The following is a 22,233-nucleotide window of genomic DNA, read 5'->3' as shown; positions in this document are numbered from 1 at the left end:
CTATATGATTGCACTAGCATAAAAGAGACTTAAGAAACCTCTCATCCAATGTTGGGTGGTCCTGAATTGGATAGTAGTTTGAGCAAATTAAATGCAGTCCCTTAGGGGTCAACTGGGAAGGGAAAGGAAAGAAAGAGGCAAAGAAACTAAGAAAGAGGAAGATAGCAGAAAAGAAAGAAATGAACTTCAAACAGTGGACTAAATTTCCACTCCCTTTCCCAAGTCTTGCTGGCAAACTTATGAAGCCAGATCTGTTTCCTCAGAATAAGCCAGGTATTACACTCTTACCCAGGCAACTGAAAGGAGACTGGGTTTGCCTTCAATTACCAAAACAGGTGTCTAAATCCCCTTTTCATCTGGTCTGTACAGATCTTCCTCCTCTTTACAGAAAAAATACTTACTGGTTAAGTGCAACTCTTTATTCAGTTTTCTGAGGACTAAGTAGGAGAAGCTGTAACCAATCTTTGGCCCACTTCTCCAAGCAATGAACAAATCAATCAATCAATGGGAGGCTATCAAAAGTTATCACACTGGTGCCATTAAGAAATAGTTTTAGTATTAAAACATATCTTGAAAGAATGGTATAGATATTATGCAAAGTATGGAGTTAAATTTAAAACTGTGGCTTTAAAACTATAGGTATATAATATAAGGGATTAATTTTTTTTTAAGTTTTATTGACTATATAATTTTCTAAATTGCCCATGAGGAGGAGGGGAAACGCCCTTCCTTTGACTTACTGTTTAAAGGCCCTGTCACGGCCTTCTGTTCCTTTAAGGAAGACTAAGCACTCCTCTTGCTTTCGCAGTTCTTCTGTCTTTCTTTCTTTCAATTGTTCTTCATGCTTTTTTTTAAGCCATAATCGAAAAGCTTGCTGTGGATCTCTGTTTTCCTGCTGTTCGCAAAAGTAAGTTTTGCTTAATTTAAAGAAATGAAAACTACTTTTTAAGGCTCTGCCAATAGGACCCTGTAAGAATACATGTCCTATTCACCAGCTGTTCATAATAATACCAGTCTCATTACTTGCACTCTTAGCATCCAAACCAAATATATGACCTCTGAATCAACACTCACTGCCCTCTGGCTTCTTTCAAAAGTCTTACTGAGGTAATCAATAAATGGAGAATGTCAAGATGCAGTGATTGGCAAACTTTTCAAAACTGAGCCCTTTGACAAATAAAATAATTTTGCACACCGACACAAGCATATAAAGTCAGTATGAGTGAGGTATTGGTATCAATTACTGAAGTAAGCTCCATGGAAGCTCCAATGGAATTGAAAACCAATGACCCAACATTTGTGTTATTCAACCTTTCTTTTAAATTCTTCTTTCATTTTTAAGAGCATCTGCCAAGCCCATCTCCAAAAATGCAATTATTACTATGGAGCATGGCAATGAGGATTTTCAACCATAAGAATTTTTTCGTAAGGATAATTGCCATGAGGATTTTGTCATAAGAATGGGCTAGTGGGAATAGCTTATTGTATGGTTCTTCAAACTTTATGATGGATACTATCCTCAAGGAGTTTTCAAAAGCTGAAAGAGCTCTTATTTGGGAGAGTAAAGAGAGCAAAGGGAAAGATTTTGCAGCTCTTCAGCCTTGGAAAAAGCATGACTCATTATATGGATGCCTGGCTAGAATACAAAAGGAAAAGATGCATTCATTTAATCCTTTTGCTACATCTGAGTTCTGTGATAGAGAGCTCCTACACCTTGCATTTTCCTTTATCTGTAGCCTATACTGCCAAGTATGCTCCAGTCTAATTTATATAATTTATATAACCTAGAATCTTTGGTGTATAATGCAGAACTTTGTGAAGAGGTCCTATGGACCTACAAGACCATTGCTGAACACCTGAAAATTTGAGAATATCTGGAGATTACTAAAAAGTGTTCAATCTGCAACTATAGATTAAAAGAGTTAGGAATGCAGGGTCAGACAGGATTGATGGGTATCACTCACTGATGGGTATTCATTCAAGAGATATTTACAGAGCATCTACTACATACAGTATCTACCTGTACAGAGCTACTAGGATGCATCAAAGGTAGGGGGGGCGGTGGGGAAACAAGGCTCCCTTTCTCATACATTCTATACCTGCACTGTATGATACAGTAGCCACTAGTCACAAGTAACTACTTAAATAAAATTAGAGATTCAGTATCTCAGTCACATTAGCTACATTTTAAGTACTTAACAATCAAATTATGGCTAGTGGCCACTTTACTGGACAGTGTAGATACAGTGTTACCATCATCACAGAAAATTGTATTGGGCAGTGTTGTTCAAGATAAGATGAAACATAGGATTGATTGACTGTTATGTCAGGTTCAAAAGAAAAGTATGGTAAGGAAAGACAGTAATAATGGGAGATGTGAGGAGAAAGGAATAAACTCCTAGGAACATAGTATCTACCAAGGCTGAATAAGGAAGAACTGAAAATGTGAACAGGTTGATTACTAGTAATGAAACTGAATCAATAATCAAAAATCTCCCCCAAAACAAAAGTCCAAGACTAGATGGCCTCCAGAAAATCTAAAGAAGAATTAATACCGATCATTCTCAAACTCTTCCAATAAACAGGAGAGGACACTTCCAATCCATTTTAAGAGGCCTGAATTACTGTGATACCAAAGCCAGACAAAGACAATACAAGAAAACAAAATTAGAGGCTGATATGCTTGATGAATTCTTTAAATGTAAAAATACTCAACAAACTATCAGAAAAGCTAATTCAGCAGTATATTAAAAAAGATCATACATCAATGATCAAGTGGGATTTTACAGAGATGCTGCTGCTGCTGCTGCTAAGTTGCGTCAGTCGTGTCCGACTCTGTGCAACCCCAGAGACGGGAGCCCACCAGGCTCCCCTGTCCCTTAGATTCTCCAGGCAAGAACACTGGATTGGGTGGCCATTTCCTTCTCCAATGCATGAAAGTGAAAAGTGAAAGTGAAGTCGCTCAGTCGTGTCCAACTCTTAGCCCATGGACTGCAGCCTACCAGGCTCCTCCATTCATGGGATTTTCCAGGCAAGAGTACTGGAGTGGGCTGCCACTGCCTTCTCCAACAGAGATGCTAGGATGGTTCAAATCTACAAATCAGTGTTATACACATTAACGAAGTGAAAGATAAAAATCATATGATGATCTAAATAGATGCATAAAAAGCATTTGACAAAATATATATTTTCATGATAAAAACTCTCAAAAATTGGGTATAGAGAGAATATACCTCAATATAATGAAGACTATATATCACAAGTCCACAGCTAACATCATACTATCAGGGGCAAGACAAGAATCCCCATTCTCACTACTTTTATTCAACACATACTTGAAGATCCAGCTGGAGCAATCAGACAAGAAAAAGAAATAAAAGGCATTTGAATTAGAAAGAAAGAAGTGAAATTGCTCTATTTGCACATTACATATTATTATTATATACAAAAACCCTAGAGACTTCACCCCTCCCCACAAAAAAAAAAAAAGAATAAACCATTCAGTAAAGCTGCAGGATACAAAATCAATATATAAAAATCAACTGTGTTTCAATACACTAAAAACAAACTATCTGAAAGAGAATTAACAAGGCCTTGTAAAATAGCATGAAAAAAGAATGAAATAGGTACCTAGGAATAAATTTAACCAAGGAGGTGAAAGACTATATGCTGAAAGCAAAAAGACATTGATGAAAGAAACTGAAGATACAAATGAATGGAAAGATACTCCATGACCATGGACTAGAAAAATTAATACTGTTAAAATGTCCATACTATCTAAAAATTGTCCATGCAATCTAAAATTCATTACATAAAAGTTCCAATGGAATTTTTCACAAAATTGAAAAAAACTCCTAAAATCTGTATAAGATCCAAACCTCCAATGTAATCCTGAGAAAGAACAACAAAGCTGGAAGCATCTCACTTCCTGATTTTTATCTATATTATAAAGCTGAAGCAATCAAATAGTATATTAATAGTACTGGCATGAGAATAGACACAGATCAATGGAAGAGAATAGAGAGCACAGAAATCAACCCATGCATATACTGTCAATTATTTTCAACAAAGAAACCAACAATAACAATGAGGAAGGAACAGTCTCTTCAATAAATGGAATTGGGAAAACTGAATTGCTACACGTAAAAACTACCTCATTTCCTTTTCTCTTAATATACTGGATAGAACTACCAGAATAAAATTATTTATTATAGAAGGGAGGCTTACCTGTCTCTGACTTTAATGGGTATGCCTATAGTATTTCCTAAGATAGTATTTATCCTGTAATCCACATTTTACTAGAAAAAATTAAAAATAAATGCTAGTAAATATGAGTATATACTTTTTCTATATCTTTTAATGTAGACAAATTCTTTTTATTTACCTATTTTGTACTAAATATATTAATAGATTTGTTATTATTGGTCCATAATTTCCTTCCTAAAATAAACTGTACTTGGTTATAGCATGCTATTATTTTACTATACAGTTTGAGTCAAATTTCTCAATATTTTCTCTTTTAGTTCATGGTTTCAGGTTTACTACCTGAAAAGATACTGTCCATCCCAAGATTATAAAAGCTAAATTTCTATAAATGGCATAATAAATAATGTAAAAGTACATCATTTTGTTAGTCAAGGAAAACATATTTACAGACATAATAGACAAGGATTAAAATCTGTACTGCGGGCAATCCAAGAGACCCTGGTTCAAATACTGGGTCAGAAAGACCCCTGGAGAAGGGATAGGCTATCCACTCCAGTATTCTTGGGCTTCCCTGGTGGCTCAGTTGGTAAAGAATCCACCTGCAATGCAGGAGGACCTGGATTCCATCCCTGGGTCGGGAAGATCCCCTGGAGGAGGGCATGGCAACCAACTCCAGTTTTTTTTCCTGGAGAATCCCCATGGACAGAGGAGCCTGATGGGCTAGAGTCCACGAGGTCGCAAAGAGTCGGACATGACTGAGAAACTAAGCACAAGAAAAATAAAACTAATAAAAAAGAAAAGACTACAAATAGGAAATTCACAGAAAACACATCCTCATATACACTCATATATATTAATAATTTGAAAAAAATAAGAAAATAAACTACATACAGTGTTAGACAGGATATATTAAACATTCACTCTTACATACTGCTGGAGGGACTAAAAATTAATACAAACTTTTAGGAGGCTAACTTTGCATATTTAACCACAACTTTCATTCTGGACATCCAATAAGTCATAAATTTCCAAGAAACCCTCTTATAGAATATTGATGTTCTCCTATAGAATTTACGTGTTCACAACAGCCCTGTTAATTAATAGAGAAATATTAGAATCAATCTAAATATCTACAAGTGAGGAATGGTTTAATAAGTTACATCTGAAAGTAGAATATCATGGAGCTATTTGAAAAGAGATCTAAATGCAATGATCTAAAAATACATCCTTGATGAATAAGTGAAAAAACCCAACCACATAATACATTTTTAGCAGATAAACATGTAAATAAAAATAAAAGCTATAAGGATTTGCAGCACACTGTTAAAAGCAGTTACCACTAGGAGATGAGCCTGGAAGGGGTTAGGATTGAATTGTCAATTTTTAGTTTATATACTACTAAGTCACTTCAGTCGTGTCTGACTCTATGCGACCCCATAGACGGCAGCCCACCAGGCTCCACTCTTCGTGGGATTCTCCAGGCAAGAACACTGGAATGGGTTGCCATTTCCTTCTCCAATGCATGAAAGGGAAAAGTGAAAATGAAGCCGCTCAGTCGTGTCCGACCCTCAGCGACCCCATGGACTGCAGCCTACCAGGCTCCTCTGTCCATAGGATTTTTCAGGCAAGAGTACTGGAGTGGGATGCCATTGCCTTCTCCTTTAGTTTATATACATTTTTTAAATAGTAGGGATATAGATGATTTTTTTTTACTTTCTTATGGGGTTTTTGTATATTTCAAATTTTTTAAAAAATTAAATAATATGATGGCTTTGTTAGTTTTCACATAAGATTCCTATACATCTACTCTTAAGTGAGACCAATCTGTAGAGATTTTGTGTACATTGTCCTATTTAAATATCAAAGTTACATATCTTGAAAAAAATTAATTGGTAGCTTTCCTTTTTTCTGTGCTTTAACTGTTTGAATAAAATAAGAGTCATTTCATTTTTACAAGGCTTCTTAGAATTTAATTATGTAATAAAGTTATCTGCATGTTGCATCTTTTGCAAGGGTAGTTCTTGGACCATTTTTTCTACTTATTCTTTAGGCTTTTAGTCTGATAGTCAGACTCCCTTCTGTAAATAAATCCAGCTTTCATATATGTATGAACTTATTCTTCATGAAGAAGAACTACTTACTCTACTGTTCATGTCTTCAATCTGCTTTGCTCGCTGAATTCTCCTCATTTCTAGGACCTGCTCTCTCTTCTTTTGCAACCATGCTTTAAATACCATGTCGTTTTCTTTTTTCTTTTCTTTTTCTTCTTCTATTTTCTTTTGATCTTCCTGGGGGAAAGAATATCCAAACACACTAATGAAAAATTAATAAAATTATATATGTTATCAAAGTAGAGAGAGATATTTTGATATCTAACATTAGAATTCCCTCTAAAAATTTCCATCTGTAAATTGGGCCTCCCTAAAGAAAACAGGGCCTCCAATTTTCTTAGGGGAAAAAAAGGAAGACTTCAGATAAATTGCAGAGGTAAAGTCTATAATTACATAAATCTACACTATGCAACATGCTGTTCAAGAATTTCTTGGATCTCTCCTTTGCTTCCTAGTTTATTCTTGGTATTTAACTCCTCAAAAACCACAGCTATGCAAAAGACTGCCCCAAACACACACACACACACACACACACACACTCTCTCTCTCTCTCTCACTCTACAAGCATGAATATGGTGTCTACAGAAGCACTATAAATGCCTTAAACATTTTTAGACTATTGTTAAATTTGTTAATTGTGACACATGACATTGTGATTACGAAACCAGTGCTATTATCATTTTCTTTTTGAAGTATACAATCATCTCTGAAGTGTACAAGTGAGCAATGATTGGTTGTCTAGGACTTGCTTTGAAAAAAACTTCCGCCAAAAAAGGAAGAGATGAAGCAAATAAGCCAAAATCTCAATGACTCTTGAATCTGGGTAATGGAGACATAAGGGTTAACTGTACCTTCATATGTGTCGGAGATTTTTTATCATAATGTTTAAAAACATTTTCAACTAGTGTATATCCATAAAGTAACATTTTTGCTATCATAAAAATATTTAAACAGTTAACTATAAGAACAAAATGAATTTCTTTAACTGAATTATTAAAGTGATGTTATAAAAGAGAGTTACTTAAACTTGAAGGGAGGTATTTACTTAAACCAATTATGAAGAGCTATAAAACAGTAACTGGGAGCAATGCAGCAAGTCTTAGTGGAAATATCACCATGGTAGAAGTTAAGAGATCTGAGTAACAATCATACTGCCATCATACTATGTTAATTCAGGCAAACCCTTTAACTCAGTATTCTCATCTATAATATGAAGTTGTATTAACAAGCTCATAAGTCTCTTTCAATACTAAAATTTTAGCATGGAAATAAACTGAATGATAGAATCCATGCTTAAACTGTTTTCAAATAATGAATTCAGAGTTCTTTCCATGTGTTTTGACAGTATACCAAGCCCTTTTTGATCGAACAAAATGTAGAAGGAAAAATTCTATACAATTAATAGCATAAAATGTCTTTAAAAACTTGTATACCATTTTCTAAGCCCTTATAATGGAGCTTACATAATATGTGAATTTACTAAGTATTACACTTTATATTTATTTTAGCTCCCTTTTACCAAAGGATTTGGGATGCCTTGCATGAATAATTGTAGGACAATTATTTTTCCAGACAGGACATCTGGATTAAACAGATGATATTAGCCAAAGCACAGACACTGCAGCTGCCAAAGAGAACAGTGAGATGATGCACTTAGTGTAGAGAGACGGAGTAGAGCAGCCCTATTTGCCCCTAGGAAATATTTTGCAGGGCATCAAAAAGGAAAGCCTTCTCCTGAAACCAGCTGAAAATATTTTAAAGTCTTAGCACTTAATTGAGCTAGTACATAACCAAAGTGAAATTTAGTTATGAGGATCCTGACATGAGAAAGTATATCCCAAAAAAGTGTGTGACACCCAAAAAAAGAGGATCAAAAGAAAAACGAACTATCCATTAGTCATACCCATTAAAGATTACCATTAGTTCATTAGTGAAAAAGACACTGACATTATATAAAACCTCATATATAACTTCTACAGAAATATATACAGAAGCACACATGTAAACATGTATGTGTGTATGCAGCAAACAAGTAGTTCAGTTATTCTCAACAAATTCTTTTATATTACCATGCAGTTCTGAGTTAACAGATCCTTTTATGTACCTATTATATACCTGAACCAAGGAAGCTGAGTCTAATAAGAGTTCAGATTTCAGTAGCCAACTAAGCTAAATTTTACTTAGTATGCACCCTTTCAGATTTCCTGCCTAAAAGTGTGCTATAGGTTACAACATGTTCTTAGTAACTTCATTTCTTAATCTTTTTCTGCTAATTTGAGTTCCTGATTTAAATGCCAGAAATTTCCATTGATCATTTCCTACATAAGTGGAAAATATACCACTTCTCAACTTCTCAATGGAGAAGGCAATGGCACCCCACTCCAGTACTCTTGCCTGGAAAATCCCATGGATGGAGGAGCCTGGTGGGCTGCAGTCCATGGGGGTCACTGAGAGTCGGACACGACTGAGCGACTTCACTTTCACTTTTCACTTTCATGCATTGGAGAAGGAAATGGCAACCCACTCCAGTGTTCTTGCCTGGAGAATCCCAGGGACGGGGTATCCTGGTGGGCTGCCGTCTATGGGGTCGCACAGAGTCGGACACGACTGAAGAGACTTAGCAGCAGCAGCAACTTCTCAACATGACAGGAAAACTGGGATTTCTACTTTGCTACAAACACGTCATGGGACTTTGGTAAAGTTATTTAAATTTTCTGGACTAGTTTTTCACCTATGAAATAATCTTTAAGGTTTCTTCTTATGTTCTATTAACTGTGATTCTTTTGCCGTTAGGTATTTTCAGGTAGACATTTTATGTGGTTCAGCTTAATGCTATCTGGTATTCAGTAAAACAGAGAATCAGGGCACTGATTTATGTAGTTCAGAGAAAATTCCCATTTTAGTACTTAGAAGTTTCAATTATAAAACACTTTTATTCTCTTTAGGAGCAACCCCCCCTCAAAATAATAATTTTGGATTCTGTAGGGCATCTTGGAGACATTTCAGTTAGGTTATTAGGCTCTATTCTTAAATTAAAACGAAAATCCCTGAAATCAAGAAAATGTAGTGTTGATAACAATCTATAAGAGGAACAGAAAAGAGTTTTATTCCAGCCACACTGAGGACTATTGCCCAGGAGACACAAATTCAAGAAGCATCTGGATTGTGTTCCACGGCATTACAAAATAGGGAAGGCATATATATAGGCAAAAAATGCAAATCACAGAGTTGTTTGTCAGGATTAGGATTGAAGCTAGCAAAAAATAATGGTGCTTCTTAAGCAAGGATTGGCTGGTATCTGAAATGGTTAAATAACTACAAGGGGAGACCTTGAGACCATCAGGTTGAAGCTGGCAGATGGTATTTTGAAGAGGTCTGGTGATATACTTGAGTTTGACGCAGTTCAGAAAATTCAGGTTCTCGGTGATACAGGAACACATCTGAAACCATATCCACAATGGCCACCCAGCTCCATTCTGGATGCCTGAACCACAGTCTTTTATCTTGTCAGAACAAAGAACATGAAATATCAAATATGACAGGGGTACATTCCTTCAAGGTTTCAAAAGAGACAGATTAACATGTACACAGTAATTCAGTACGGCCTTGGTGTCTGGGAAGGGGCCCTCTCTTCAAAGGAGAACCAGCATGAGTGTCATGGGAAGGTGGGGAGCATTTATCCTATCTTCAAGGAGGCATTCTAAACAATCTGGTAAGTACTGGGGTTTTTTTTTTCCCCAATGGTGAAAGCAGAGGGGCTGTTCAAATAGCAGGCTGTCCTAGTCAGCATAAGAGGCTTCCCAGGCAGTGCACAACGTTCAAGACAAATCATGTATAAGCCAGGATTCCCCATACCTCAATATGTGAAAATTTCTTCCATCCAGTAGTCCTGGAAGATGCATGAAATATACACACACACATACACACACACCAGAGAATTATAATCTAATTCCTTTGTTGCCTTCTAAACCCCAACAAATTTGTGCCTTCATTTTGTCCATCTGACATCTGATTTTCTCCTATCTCATGTCAAAATTGGGCTTTCCTGATAGCTCAGCTGGTAAAGAATCCACCTGCAATGCAGGAAACCCTAGTTTGGGGGTTGGGAAAATCCCCTAGAGAAGGGACAGGCTACCCACTCCAGTATTCATAGGCTTCCCTGGTGGCTCCGATGGTAAAGAATCCACCTGCAATGTGTGAGACCTGGGTTTGATTCCTGGGTTGGGAAGATGCCCTGGAGGAGGGCATGGCAACCCACACCAGTATTCTTGCCTGGAGAATCCCCATGGACAGAGGAGCCTGGCAGCCTACAGCCCAGGGGGTCACAAAGAGTCAAACACAACTGAGCAATGAAGCACAGCACAGCATATCGAGATTATTTTCAGGAGTCACTTAACTTCTCTGAGCCTCACCTTTAAAAGGAAAGGATCAGATGAAACCATCGTTGAGATCTCCTCTAGCTCTAACACAAGTCATTTATTACTATGCTTTTGTGATCTTCACAAGAAAGGACCAGGGTAATCAGGGTGCTTGTTCCGTAAATACAGATTGTTAACACTTAACCATTTAATTTAACAACAGGAAAAAACAAGCAAGTGCATGTATCCAAACATTTGAAGAACCATGTCAATTCTTACTGAATTTATAAAACATAGAAACATATTCTACTTTCAATATAAGGCCCACTTGTGCTCTCACCTCTTTCTTCAGCTTTTCTCTCTTTTGTTCTTGTCGTTTTTTCAGTTCTTTCTGTCGAGGAGAGAGACAGAATGTTGAGGTCGCTGGAGACACATCTGCAGACTGGGTCCTCTGGTTAGATTTTCCGTTCCCCTTACTTCGATCTGAGTTGACAGCAGAGCTTGGGTAAGTCTTGGGGTTGGGTGGTGGCTGAGGGATGTAAGTCAGTGGCTCTTCTGTTGATGAGGGAGCAAGAGCATGTACTTTGGCTACTGGCTCTTCTTTCTTGACTCCACTGACAGACGAATTGGGAGATCTGGGTGACAACTGCTGAGGTTCACCTTCTGTACTATTAGCATTATTAATGGGAGGCAAAACCCCCTGACTCTTAATGTCTTGTAAATTCACAAGTTCAAACTTTCCATCTCTCTCCATTAGGATTTTCCTATCCTTGTTTTCTTCACAATTTCCATCAGTAAGTGACAGGATCACATTTTCTTGTCTAAATTCATTGGAAATACATAACTGTGACAGTTTTCCAGACACATTACTTTCATTTTCAAAATAATTTTTGTAAGTATCACTGTCTTCCAGAGGAGGAACTTCTAAATCAACTAATTTGTCCTTGAATTTAAGTTTGCGTTCCCTTTTATCATTCACTGGTTCTTGATTTTGTAGAAGTCTGTTGGCTTGTATAATTTTCTCCATAATATATCTCCTTAATTCCTCATCCTCTTCCTCCTCCAGGTCTTGATGGCTTTCTAGTTTGGATTCTTGCAAAGAGTTTTCACTATCTGAATCTGATATGGGGTCCAAAGGTTGAATACTTGGTACAGAAATAAAGTCATTTCTTCTCAGTGAAACCTCATCCTTCAAAGATTTATCAGGATCAGAAAGGTGCTTGGTGTGTTCTATTTCTGTTTCATTCTCTTTTAAGTCTTGGTTAATATTCTCTTCATTCCCACAAGCCATCTAGAAAAAGAGAGATGAGATTCATTTTCAGTAAAAATTGAGACTCTTTGTCCATTCATATGTAGACAATCCAAAATGGATGTTCATACTCATAATTTATTTTATGAATGGGAAAAGTTACATGCTTCCTGCTCATATTATCACTCATAGTTTTCTAATTTATATTTTACTTCCCCAAGGAAAAAAGCAAAAAAATTGGGGAAAAATTTAAATCTGAATTTGATGTTGCTAAGTACTAGAGTGATTACTTTTTTTACAGATTCCATGCCAATGTATAAAACTGTAACTACAAACAGTACAATATTATTATCCCTCCCTCTATAAAATGTTCCTCCTTTTACATTTTCAGAAGAATATACTTTTAAATGTTTTCTCCTTGTAATATTTGTACTTTTTCAAAAAGATATCTTTCTCCCCAGGACCGTTACAAGGTCACAGCCTTTGGTCAAGTCATCATTCGGAGTTTCCTATGATCTTTTCAAATTATTACTGCTGCTATTTTCTGCATGATCTATACCCAAATTCCAAGTCACTTTTTACCTCTGGATCAGATTTTCCTTCCTCAATTATCTTCAGAGGCTCCAGTAATCTATGTTAAACACCATTATATAACTTGGTCTTACTTTTTTTAAAAAACTTAATCCCACATGAACCATGAACCAGTATTTTCACAAAACCCTATTCCACATCTATTAAGTAATGGCTACTATGTCCTGCTGTCGTCAAGCCCTTTAAAATTCCCTTCCTCTTTTACTAACTTAGTCACCAATTCTAAGAGCCTCTTCTTCCTAACCTGGACAACACTGCTGTAAGTCCAATAAGCAAATCAACGTGGCCTCCTAAAATGACTACCAAGTAACTAAAATTAAACTAAGATCTCTGCAGTGTAATTGTTCTTTTTAGCCTTATTTTATTCTCTGGTTCATTTCTACAGTATCTGTTTTCAAATTCTCCTTTAGCTTTTACTTCTTTTTAAAATCCACTACAATAAAATCTTCCCCTAACCCTCACCCCTGTTTCTCTGTCATCCATTTTTTCCTATCAGCCTCAAAGGAAAAAGTGATTTTAATAATCCACTGAAATGACCAAGATTCATTAGAGCACTATGTTTTAACCACTGCTGTATCCACAGCACCTAGAACCACCTCTGACACCATGGCCAAGTGATCATTACTTTTCAATGAATGAATAAGCAATAAGGCAATGAATTATCATTATAATTTCTCTAATTCTTTAACCCTGTGCTGTGGATCTCATACCCTGCTAGTCATGAGACCTTGGTTCAGCATTATTGCTCTGGTATCTCTTCCTCTGGGCTTCCCTGGTGGCTCAGACGGTAAAGAATCGCCTGCAGTGTGACAGACCTGGGTTTGATCCCGGGTTGGGAAGATCCCTTGGAGAAGGGAATGGCTACCCACTCCAGTATTCTGGCCTGGAGAATTCCATGGTCAGAGGAGCCTGGCGGGCTACAATTCATGGAGTCGCAAAGAAGAGGATACGACTGAGCGACTTTCACTTTTCTTTCATCTCTTCCTCTACTCATTCTGATTATTTTTCTGTTAAAGATGCATAAAACCAGCATGTAAAAGCCATCTTAGAAAAGTCTTCACTTCTTACTCTGTTGCCTTTTCCAAATGTTATCTATCTCATCTGTCTTCTCCACTGCATAAGAAAGCAAGATAGAACCAAGAGAGAGTTGTGATAACAAAACCTTCAGCCTTCATCTCCTTGTAGTCTTTTCCTTAACCCTCTTCAAACTGGCTCCTGCTGTAAATACTTTGATCAACATCCCTCTCAAGTCACCTGTCTTATCCCAGTCTTGGTCCTTTTCTTCATTACTTCCCTATTTAGTGACACTAATTATATTATGTATAATAGTTATATATTTTAATAAAATTATATATAATTAGTGTTAGTAGGAGCTTCTCTGGTGGCTCAGATGGTAAAGACAATCCCCTGGAGAAGGGAATGGCTACCCACTCCAGTATCCTTGCCTGGAGAATTCCATGAACAGAGGAGTCTGGCGGGCTGCAGACACAACTGGGCGAATAACACTTTTACTTTCTTTCATTTTTCAGTGTCAATACGTATGCATATATATATATATACTCATATAGTATAGATATACATACACACTGTATATAAGTAAAAAGAGACAGAACCTTCTATAATTCAGAAACTGATTCATTTTCCTAGATAGCCCTACTGCATGTCTGATAAATAGTATAGAATCATGATTAATGGATCCACTTTTTTCTACATATATTCCTGTGTCTCAGTCTTTGACCCTTTATTTTTTTCTGCATAGTCATTCCCCTAAAATTCACTCTTAACGTTTCAAATATTAGCTGAAAGACCATGTTTTTGAGGATTTGCTTTATTTTTTATGTATATTGAAAGTAAATCCCCTGATTTTACCTAAGTTCACATAAAGTAGACATTAGTTGTATTTGCTTTTTACTTCTGATGCAATAAATTGTGTTACTGAATTATATAAATTATAATTTTATTTTTAATTATAATTTTAGCTTTAAGTGCTAATTTAATCACTGTTCTCTAATTAACCCTATGCTTTATGACACAACATTTAAACTCTATATGCTTCAATTTTTTCATGTCTAAAATAGGAATAATGCTACTCGTTCTATGTATATCAAAGAAATTTTGTGAGGTTTAAATGAGATAATACATGTGAAAACAACTCAAGAACTACAAAACACTTGTTAATATGATTACTACGAATGCTGCTGGCAATTTATATGTACCTCCATTATGCTGGCACCGCTTTTTTCTTTTTCATTAATCAACCACTCCAGGTCCTTTTCAAAGTCATCTTCATATTCTCCACTGTCTTTTGAATCAGTATCTTTATTTTCATTCATTTTCTGTTTGTTAAAGAATAATGCTGTAAGATTAAAAGAGATAAGGTGTTACGTCATGTTCACTTTAGGGGCAGTATGGAGTATGAAGATTAATGCTTCTTCTTCTAAGTCACTTCAGTCGTATCTGACTCTGTGCAACCCCATAGATGGCAGCCCACCAGGCTCTGCCGTCCCTGGGATTCTCCAGGCAAGAACACTGCAGTGGGTTGCCATTTCCTTCTCCAAGATTAATGCTAAAGGTAAGCTAATTAACACATAGAAACACAAATTATGGGATGTTCAGAATAAACATATCAGTATATCCTAAAATAGAGACTTACAAAGGCCAGACATTTTCTAGGTATTTGTTCAGTTCAGTTCAGTCGCTCAGTCCTGTCCGACTCTTTGCGACCCCATGAATCGCAGCACGCCAGGCCTCCCTGTCCATCACCAACTCCCGGAGTTCACTCAGACTCACGTCCATTGAGTCAGTGATGCCATCCAGCCATCTCATTCTCTGTCGTCCCCTTCTCCTCCTGCCCCCAATCCCTCCCAGCATCAGAGTCTTTTCCAATGAGTCAACTCTTCGCGTGAGGTGGCCAAAGTACTGGAGTTTCAGCTTTAGCATCATTCCTTCCAAAGAAATCCCAGGGCTGTCTCCTTCAGAATGGACTGGCTGGATCTCCTTGCAGTCCAAGGGACTCTCAAGAGTCTTCTCCAACACCACAGTTTAAAAGCATCAATTCTTCAGCACTCAGCTTTCTTCACAGTCCAACTCTCACATCCATACATGACCACAGGAAAAACCATAGCCTTGACTAGACGGACCTTTGTTGGCAAAGTAATGTCTCTGCTTTTCAATATGCTGTCTAGGTTGGTCATAACTTTTCTTCCAAGGAGTAAGCGTCTTTTAATTTCATGGCTGCAGTCACCATCTGCAGTGATTTTGGAGCCCCAAAAAATAAAGTCTGACACTGTTTCCACTGTTTTCCCATCTATTTCCCATGAAGTGATGGGTCCAGATGCCATGATCTTCGTTTTCTAGGTATACCACTCCTAATAACCATTGCATCTCCCCCCAATTCCTGACAGCCTAATATACAAGGAGATTTAATAAGGCAGATATAAGAAGACTATCTGAGTATCAGAGAAGGATTTTCCACATCCCCTGCCAATCATTAAAACTCCTTGTCCAGGTCTGAGCCGATGAATCAGCTTTTTAGTCTTACTCACACACATTTTCTTATATTCAAATTAAAATGATTATACTAATTGTGATCCTCAGTTTCTCAATCCTTCTGGTAATTTATTCAGTGTAATTATAATTTCTGATCTGAGAGGTTTTTTTTTAACTATGTAACAATTGACTCTTAGTTATGGTAAAAGCTAATTTCCACAGAAGTCAAACTGCTGTCAAATTCTAAATAAAATATTTTTTTATATAAAAAACAAACTGTAATGCCTACTACTATCTGGAAGGCAGTGACAATAAATAAGAATGTCAGGTGAAAGTTAATAAATGTTTGTGAAAATGGTGTATAAATTTTAGTCATTTTTAAGAAAACAAACCATACAGTTATCTGAAAATTGAGGTCAGTTCCAAGCCCTAATTATTGGCCCATAATTTTTCAAATGAAAGATGCATGTCAATCTTTACCTATAACATGTCTTTGTGTGTGTGAGCATACTATATATGTATGTGAATATACATTACAATGTTAACAAACCTATTTGTTGAACACCTACAACATGTCTCTAAAAATTATAAAATATGCTCTTGAGCCCTGATACAGAAGACAAATGTAAGTCAAATACATACATTCCAAATGTAGACAAAACATAAATTGAAAATGCAGGTAAGTGGAACAAAGGTATAAAGGACTGCGGAAGGAAGAATTAAAAAGCAACTAAGTTTAAAATTGGAAATATCAAGGAAAGTTGAGATGTGTTTTGAATATTGATATGAGAGTTCATCATCTACTCCAGACAAGAGAACAGTCTGAAAAAGAACATAAAAGTACATGGAATTTCCCAATATGACCTGAACATAAATGTGCCCCTGGAAAAGGTTCTAAAAGGAGACAGAAGGGGTCAGTTTGATGTCATATTATCTTTTCAAAAAGAAAAAGCTTGAGGGAAAATTGTTTATGTATATCTAATTGTCATGAAATAGCCAGAGGTAGAAATATACAGCAATAATCTGCATACTTTCTGCTACTGACTTAAAACAAAAACAAAAATAGCAATGCTCTCTAAATACACTTAGAATTTTAGGTCCAATTTCAAAGAACTGTAGAAATATAATTCGCAGGACCCCAAACACCTGGGACCCTGTTTCTATACCTGCCTTTTCTTGCTCTAACACCAAGATTAAGTTACCTAAAAACTTGTCTGGAAGTAGAAAGTACAGATGTCAAGAACATGTGAAATCTAGGCATATTTTTAAAGATATAAAATGAGAGGTATTATGTTTGATTTGATAAATATCTACAAGCTTTTTGTGGCCATTAGCTTCATTTCTTCCAAAAAGTTTGACCAGACCACCTAACCAGGTACCAATTTTACTAAAGCAAGATTTCTATTTTTTCCATCAAATGATAATGAAAGCATGTGGGAGGCCATCTTTCCACTAGCTGTACCAGCACTAGCTAAAAGAAGAGATAAGGGTTTTCAGTACTATGTGCGATATAAGTTAAAAGAATGAGACAATTCAAAAAGACACAGGCACCCCAATGTTCACAGCAGCACTCTTTACAATAGCCAAGACATGGAAGTAACCTCAGTATCCATCAAGAGATGAATGGATAAAGAAGATGTGGTACATATATACAGTGGAATACTACTCAGCCACAAAAACTAAGAATGAAGTAAAGCCATTTGCAGCAACATGGATGGATCTACAGATTATCTTACTAAGTGAAGTAAAGCAGAAAGAGAAAGAAACACCATATGATATCACCTATATGTGTAATCTAAAGTATGACACAAATGAACTTATTTACAAAACAGAAACATACTCATAGATGCAGAAAACAAACATATGGTTTCTAAAAGGGAAAGGGGGTGGGAGATAATTAACGAAGAGTCTTGGATTAGCAGATACATACTGCTATATATAAAACAGACAAACAAGAAGGCCCTACTGCATAGCACAAAGAACTATATTCAATATCCTGTGACAAACTAGAATGAAAAAGAATATAAATAAGTGTGTGTGTATTTATGTGTTTGTGTGTGTGTGTGTGTGTGTGTGTGTGTGTGTATCAGCTTGCTGTAACCAGAAACTAATACAACACTGTAAATCAAGAATACTTCAATAAAATGTACTTCAATTTAAAAAATTATGAGAACAAAAACATAAATGGGCTCCAAGACTGAGACTTGGCTAAAGAACAGATAACATAAAGCTCTGTATCCAGTTTTCTACAGTTTAGAGAACAAAAGAAACTGGAACACATTCAGAGGTTGGTAAACCAGGGGAAAAGGGGATAAAGGACAAGGAGAAGGGACAAAGGCAGGTTATGAGAATAAAATGCCTTAAAGTCAGATTCTGAGGACTACTTGAAAACCCTAGGAATGTCAGCCTAAAGAAGAGAAATCCCCTAAAGAAGAGTCATGACAACTGCTTTACAATATTTAAATAGTCATTCTGTGAAGAAGGGTTGGACTTGCATAATTTCAAACATTAAGACCAGTACCAAGGACTAGAAACTCAGGAGCAAATTTTGGCATAATTTACAGTTTCAAACTTGTCCTGAAGTGAGCTGCATTCTCTGTTGATCAAATGTTTATACATAGCTCTGAAGCTGATCATAGCATGTTTTAAAGGGAGACTGAAGCTTTACAAAAAGAGGTGAGCTAGATGACCCTTAAGGTTTATTTTAACCTTTATTATAACATGCAAATTAGCAAAAAACTGCCAACTTATGAAATTCAAGAGAATGTTCAAACAAATGTAGAGTACCATGGTAATGCTTAGTCTAAAATAAATGATCTCAAACTGGGGCTCTGTAATAACCTAGAGGGGTAGGAATGGGCAGGAGGTGGGAGGGAGATTTGAGAGGGAGGGGATATATGTACACCTATAGTTAATTCATACTGATGTATGACAGAAATCAAACCAATATTGTAAACCAATCATCAATGAAAAACAAATATTTTTAAAAGTCAAAAATAAAATAAATGATCATTGTCTGAATAACTAAATTCAAGACTTAAAATTCTATTTCACTTAAATGTCACCTTTACCCTGCAGAGTTCTTAATATTACTTCCCCTTAACGCTCAAGACAAAGTTAGTTTTAGGTACACTAAATATTAATTATTCAACCACATAATTATAATTTATTTCTACTGTATTAGTTGGACTGTAATTCCTTCTATTTATTTATTTTCAGCTAAAAAATAGGAAATAGACTTCTTAAAAGAGTCAAAGTAATGCTTCAATAATTCATAAATCAGAGGTTGAGAGCAGTAATATTTTGAAGTGATCTGAAGAAAACAAATCAGTATTCCAGAATGAGTTTATCACTGCGTGAGCTTCCCTGGTCGCTCAGTGATAAAAGAATCCACCTGCCAATGCAGGAGACTCGGGTTTGATCCTTGGACTAGGAAGATCTGCTGGAGGAGGAAATGACAATTCATTTCAGTTTTCTCACCTGGGAAATCCTTATGGACAGAGGAGGCATGAAGGCTGTAGTCCACTGGGTTGCAAACACAACTTAGAGACTAAACAACAAGCCACAAGACAGGCTAAATCACGCAAGCTGTTGTGTTTATGTACCTAACCATTCAAAGTAAGGGTGTCATGAATGATGTAGATAGAATAGACTAAAACTCACTGTAACCCAAAACACATAAATAAAACTTTTTCACAGTCACAAATGCCTTAGGATAATATGCTTCATTTTCTGATCAGAAATCTGGAAATTTATTATTTCAAGATGTTTACGTTACATAACTGTTAGAATAAGAATTCTACCGAACTCAACAGTGCTTTCCCTTAGTTTTATTAAAACATTGTCTCAACTGTAAATAAATGGTTGCCTGAAAACTTTAGTAAATACATATTATTTACAAAGTATCTCACAACCATGTGAAAACTCAAATTCAAAACTAAAACACAGAATCATCAAAATAAATAAAAATCAAATAATTATAAATTAAACTTTTAGGTTATTATGAAATTAAACTATTATGCCGTAATTCAAAAGAAAAAAACCATAGTTGAAGTGACTCAGGGAAGTAAATGAAGTTCATCAAACAAGAAGTGCCATTCCTTCCCTATAACTTCAAAAAAGCCATGGCTGGTTCCCAAGTAAACAAAGAACATATATCATAAACTCGCGTTACCAAGTCCCTTAAGCCTTTTTCAAATGCGTCACAGGATAATCAGTACCCTTCACTTCTTTTAATCTTCATCCCCACGGTACTGGCCATATGGTACACAGTAAACATTCTGGAACAAAAATACATCTCACACAAACTGAATCATATTCAGTTTCATACACAAACTAACACATATTCCTTATGAGTTCCACGCATTCAATGTGTATCATCAGCAAAATTCTATATACCTGTTTTAGGCCAGAACAACCCTCTTAATAGGGAACTATTAACTATTAAGCAAGAGACAGAAATTAATTCCCTCCTCCTGTGTGTCTGCTAAATCCCATGTGGGTATGTGACTGCAGATCTTTTACTGTGAGTCTAAGTCCCTGTGTTAGTCGCTCAGTGGTGTCCAACTCTTGGCCACCCCATGGACTGTAGCCCTCCACGCTCCTCTGTCTGGTAGAATTCTCCAACCAAGAATAAAGCAATGAGTAGCCACTCCCTCTCCTGGGGATCTTCCCAACCCAGGGATGAAACTGGGGTCTCGTTAACTGCAGGCGGATTCTTCACCGTCTGAGCCACCAGGGAAGCCCAACTAGGTCCACAAATACACACAATTTTGATACTTTCTTTCAGGATTCAAAAACTAAATCATACTTTAATTTATTGACTCCTGTCTTACACTATTTTAAGCTCAAAATCTAAGAAAATGGGAGGAACGTCAAATAGAACTTCTTTATCATATAAAATAAGTAGTTAAGCAAAACCGAACCCATAATAACATCTTGAGGCCATATGGCCCATTCTTACTTCTACATCCTGCCAGGACTGTGATCCCATGAGTATACTTTTTAAGTCATAATAATCTGTCACATAGTATGATGATAAGTAATACTTTACAAACATCTGTGGTAATTTTCATTTGTATACAGGGTCCCAAGGTACCACCAACTAACTCAATGTCTTAGCCTCTTCATGGAAACTAACATTTCAAGAGTGACTTTTTTCTCTCCCAGGGATGAGGCGAAAGAATATGACAAAAATTAGAAATGAAGCTACCCTCCAAGGGGCTTCCCTCAAACAAAGCTAAACAAGGCGAAACTGCCAGGCTTCCGGGCCAGAGCCAAGCTCTGTGGACCCCAGACTCAGAGGATGAGGCGCCAACACAAAGTCTCACTCGCTTCTCTACCCACCTTTCCTCCCAGCTGTCCCAGAATATTACCCCTTTACCCTCCCTCCCTCCGTAGATATCTCTGCATCATCCTTCCCTTAGCTCCCTCTATATCCCCTCTTGCCTGTGTAAGACGCAGCGGCTGGAGTCACAAAGATGGCCGGGGGCGTGCGCCTCTCCTCGTTTTAAGCTCTGACAATGAGGCAGGGGAAACCCCAGCACCTGAGCCGCAGCGGCCAGGACCCGGCTGCCATGGCAACGGCGCGTCTCCCTGTCCTTCATCCGGGCCTCTCAGTATGTGGGCGCAGTGGGCCTGCGCAGGCGCAAAACATAGCCGAAGAACACCTGTCTCTACAGGCGCTCCTCAAGGTGCGGGCAAACGTCGTGTGTGGCTGCGGTTTCCGGGGAAACGACCAAGAAATTCACGCCTCATCCGCAACTTTCACAGCTGTTAGTAAGAATTGGGGGAAGGTTATTCTTGGTTATGAATTTTCCTAGGTTTTAGCTGTCTCTTGAGGGGTATGTATTCTATTAAGTTCTAGAAGTATACTGCTGCTGCTGCTAAGTCGCGTCAGTCGTGTCCGACTCTGTGCGACCCCACAGACGGCAGCCCACCAGGCTTCCCCGTCCCTGGGATTCTCCAGGCAAGAACACTGGAGTGGGTTGCCATTTCCTTCTCCAATGCATGAAAGTGAAAAGTGAAAGTGAAGTCGCTCAGTCGTGTCCGACTCTTAGCGACCCCATGGACTGCACCCTACCAGGCTCCTCCGTCCATGGGATTTTCCAGGCAAGAGTACTGGAGTGGGTCGCCAGTGACTCCTCCGCTAGAAGTATACTGCTGTATGTTATTTTCTTCACTGTTAATGTCCAGAAGTGGTTTCACTTGTTGATAAGCACGTTAATTA

At 37.1% G+C, this 22,233-nt stretch overlaps 1 protein-coding gene and 1 long non-coding RNA gene across 39 annotated transcripts in view; both read right to left on the bottom strand.

The window, feature by feature from the left end:
• Window positions 1–21,591, bottom strand: part of CCDC181 (coiled-coil domain containing 181) — a 39,268-nt gene extending 17,677 nt beyond the window's left edge. For 3 of the 38 annotated variants that reach the window (XM_086344785.1, XM_086344786.1, XM_086344784.1), the window contains exons 1-5: window positions 21,453–21,591; window positions 14,732–14,871; window positions 11,016–11,966; window positions 6,348–6,494; window positions 741–895 (exon numbers count right to left, since the gene is read on the bottom strand). In XM_086344785.1, coding sequence (XP_086200911.1) covers window positions 741–895; window positions 6,348–6,494; window positions 11,016–11,966; window positions 14,732–14,848 — 1,370 coding nt within the window. In that variant the 5' untranslated portion in view covers window positions 14,849–14,871; window positions 21,453–21,591. Of the gene's footprint in view, window positions 1–740; window positions 896–6,347; window positions 6,495–9,400; window positions 9,821–10,063; window positions 10,207–11,015; window positions 11,967–14,731; window positions 14,872–19,484; window positions 19,610–20,178; window positions 20,285–21,350 lie in introns of those variants that run through there. The other 35 variants (XR_015143505.1, XR_015143504.1, XM_086344819.1 and 32 more) reach the window with 31 other exon arrangements.
• Window positions 21,592–21,627: 36 nt separating this feature from the next.
• Window positions 21,628–22,177, bottom strand: LOC147356726 (uncharacterized). Its single transcript, XR_015143508.1, has 2 exons — window positions 22,087–22,177; window positions 21,628–21,776 (listed from the first exon to the last, which is right to left on the bottom strand). It is a non-coding gene; the product is annotated as an uncharacterized LOC147356726 (long non-coding RNA).
• Between the last annotated feature and the right edge of the window lie 56 nt (window positions 22,178–22,233).

Source organism: Bos grunniens, chromosome 16, assembly GCF_055505025.1.
Source record: "Bos grunniens cultivar Pamir isolate PY7600 chromosome 16, Bosgru_T2T1.0, whole genome shotgun sequence".
Classification (NCBI taxonomy): Eukaryota; Metazoa; Chordata; class Mammalia; order Artiodactyla; family Bovidae; genus Bos; species Bos grunniens.
This window is presented reverse-complemented; position numbering and strand designations above follow the sequence as displayed.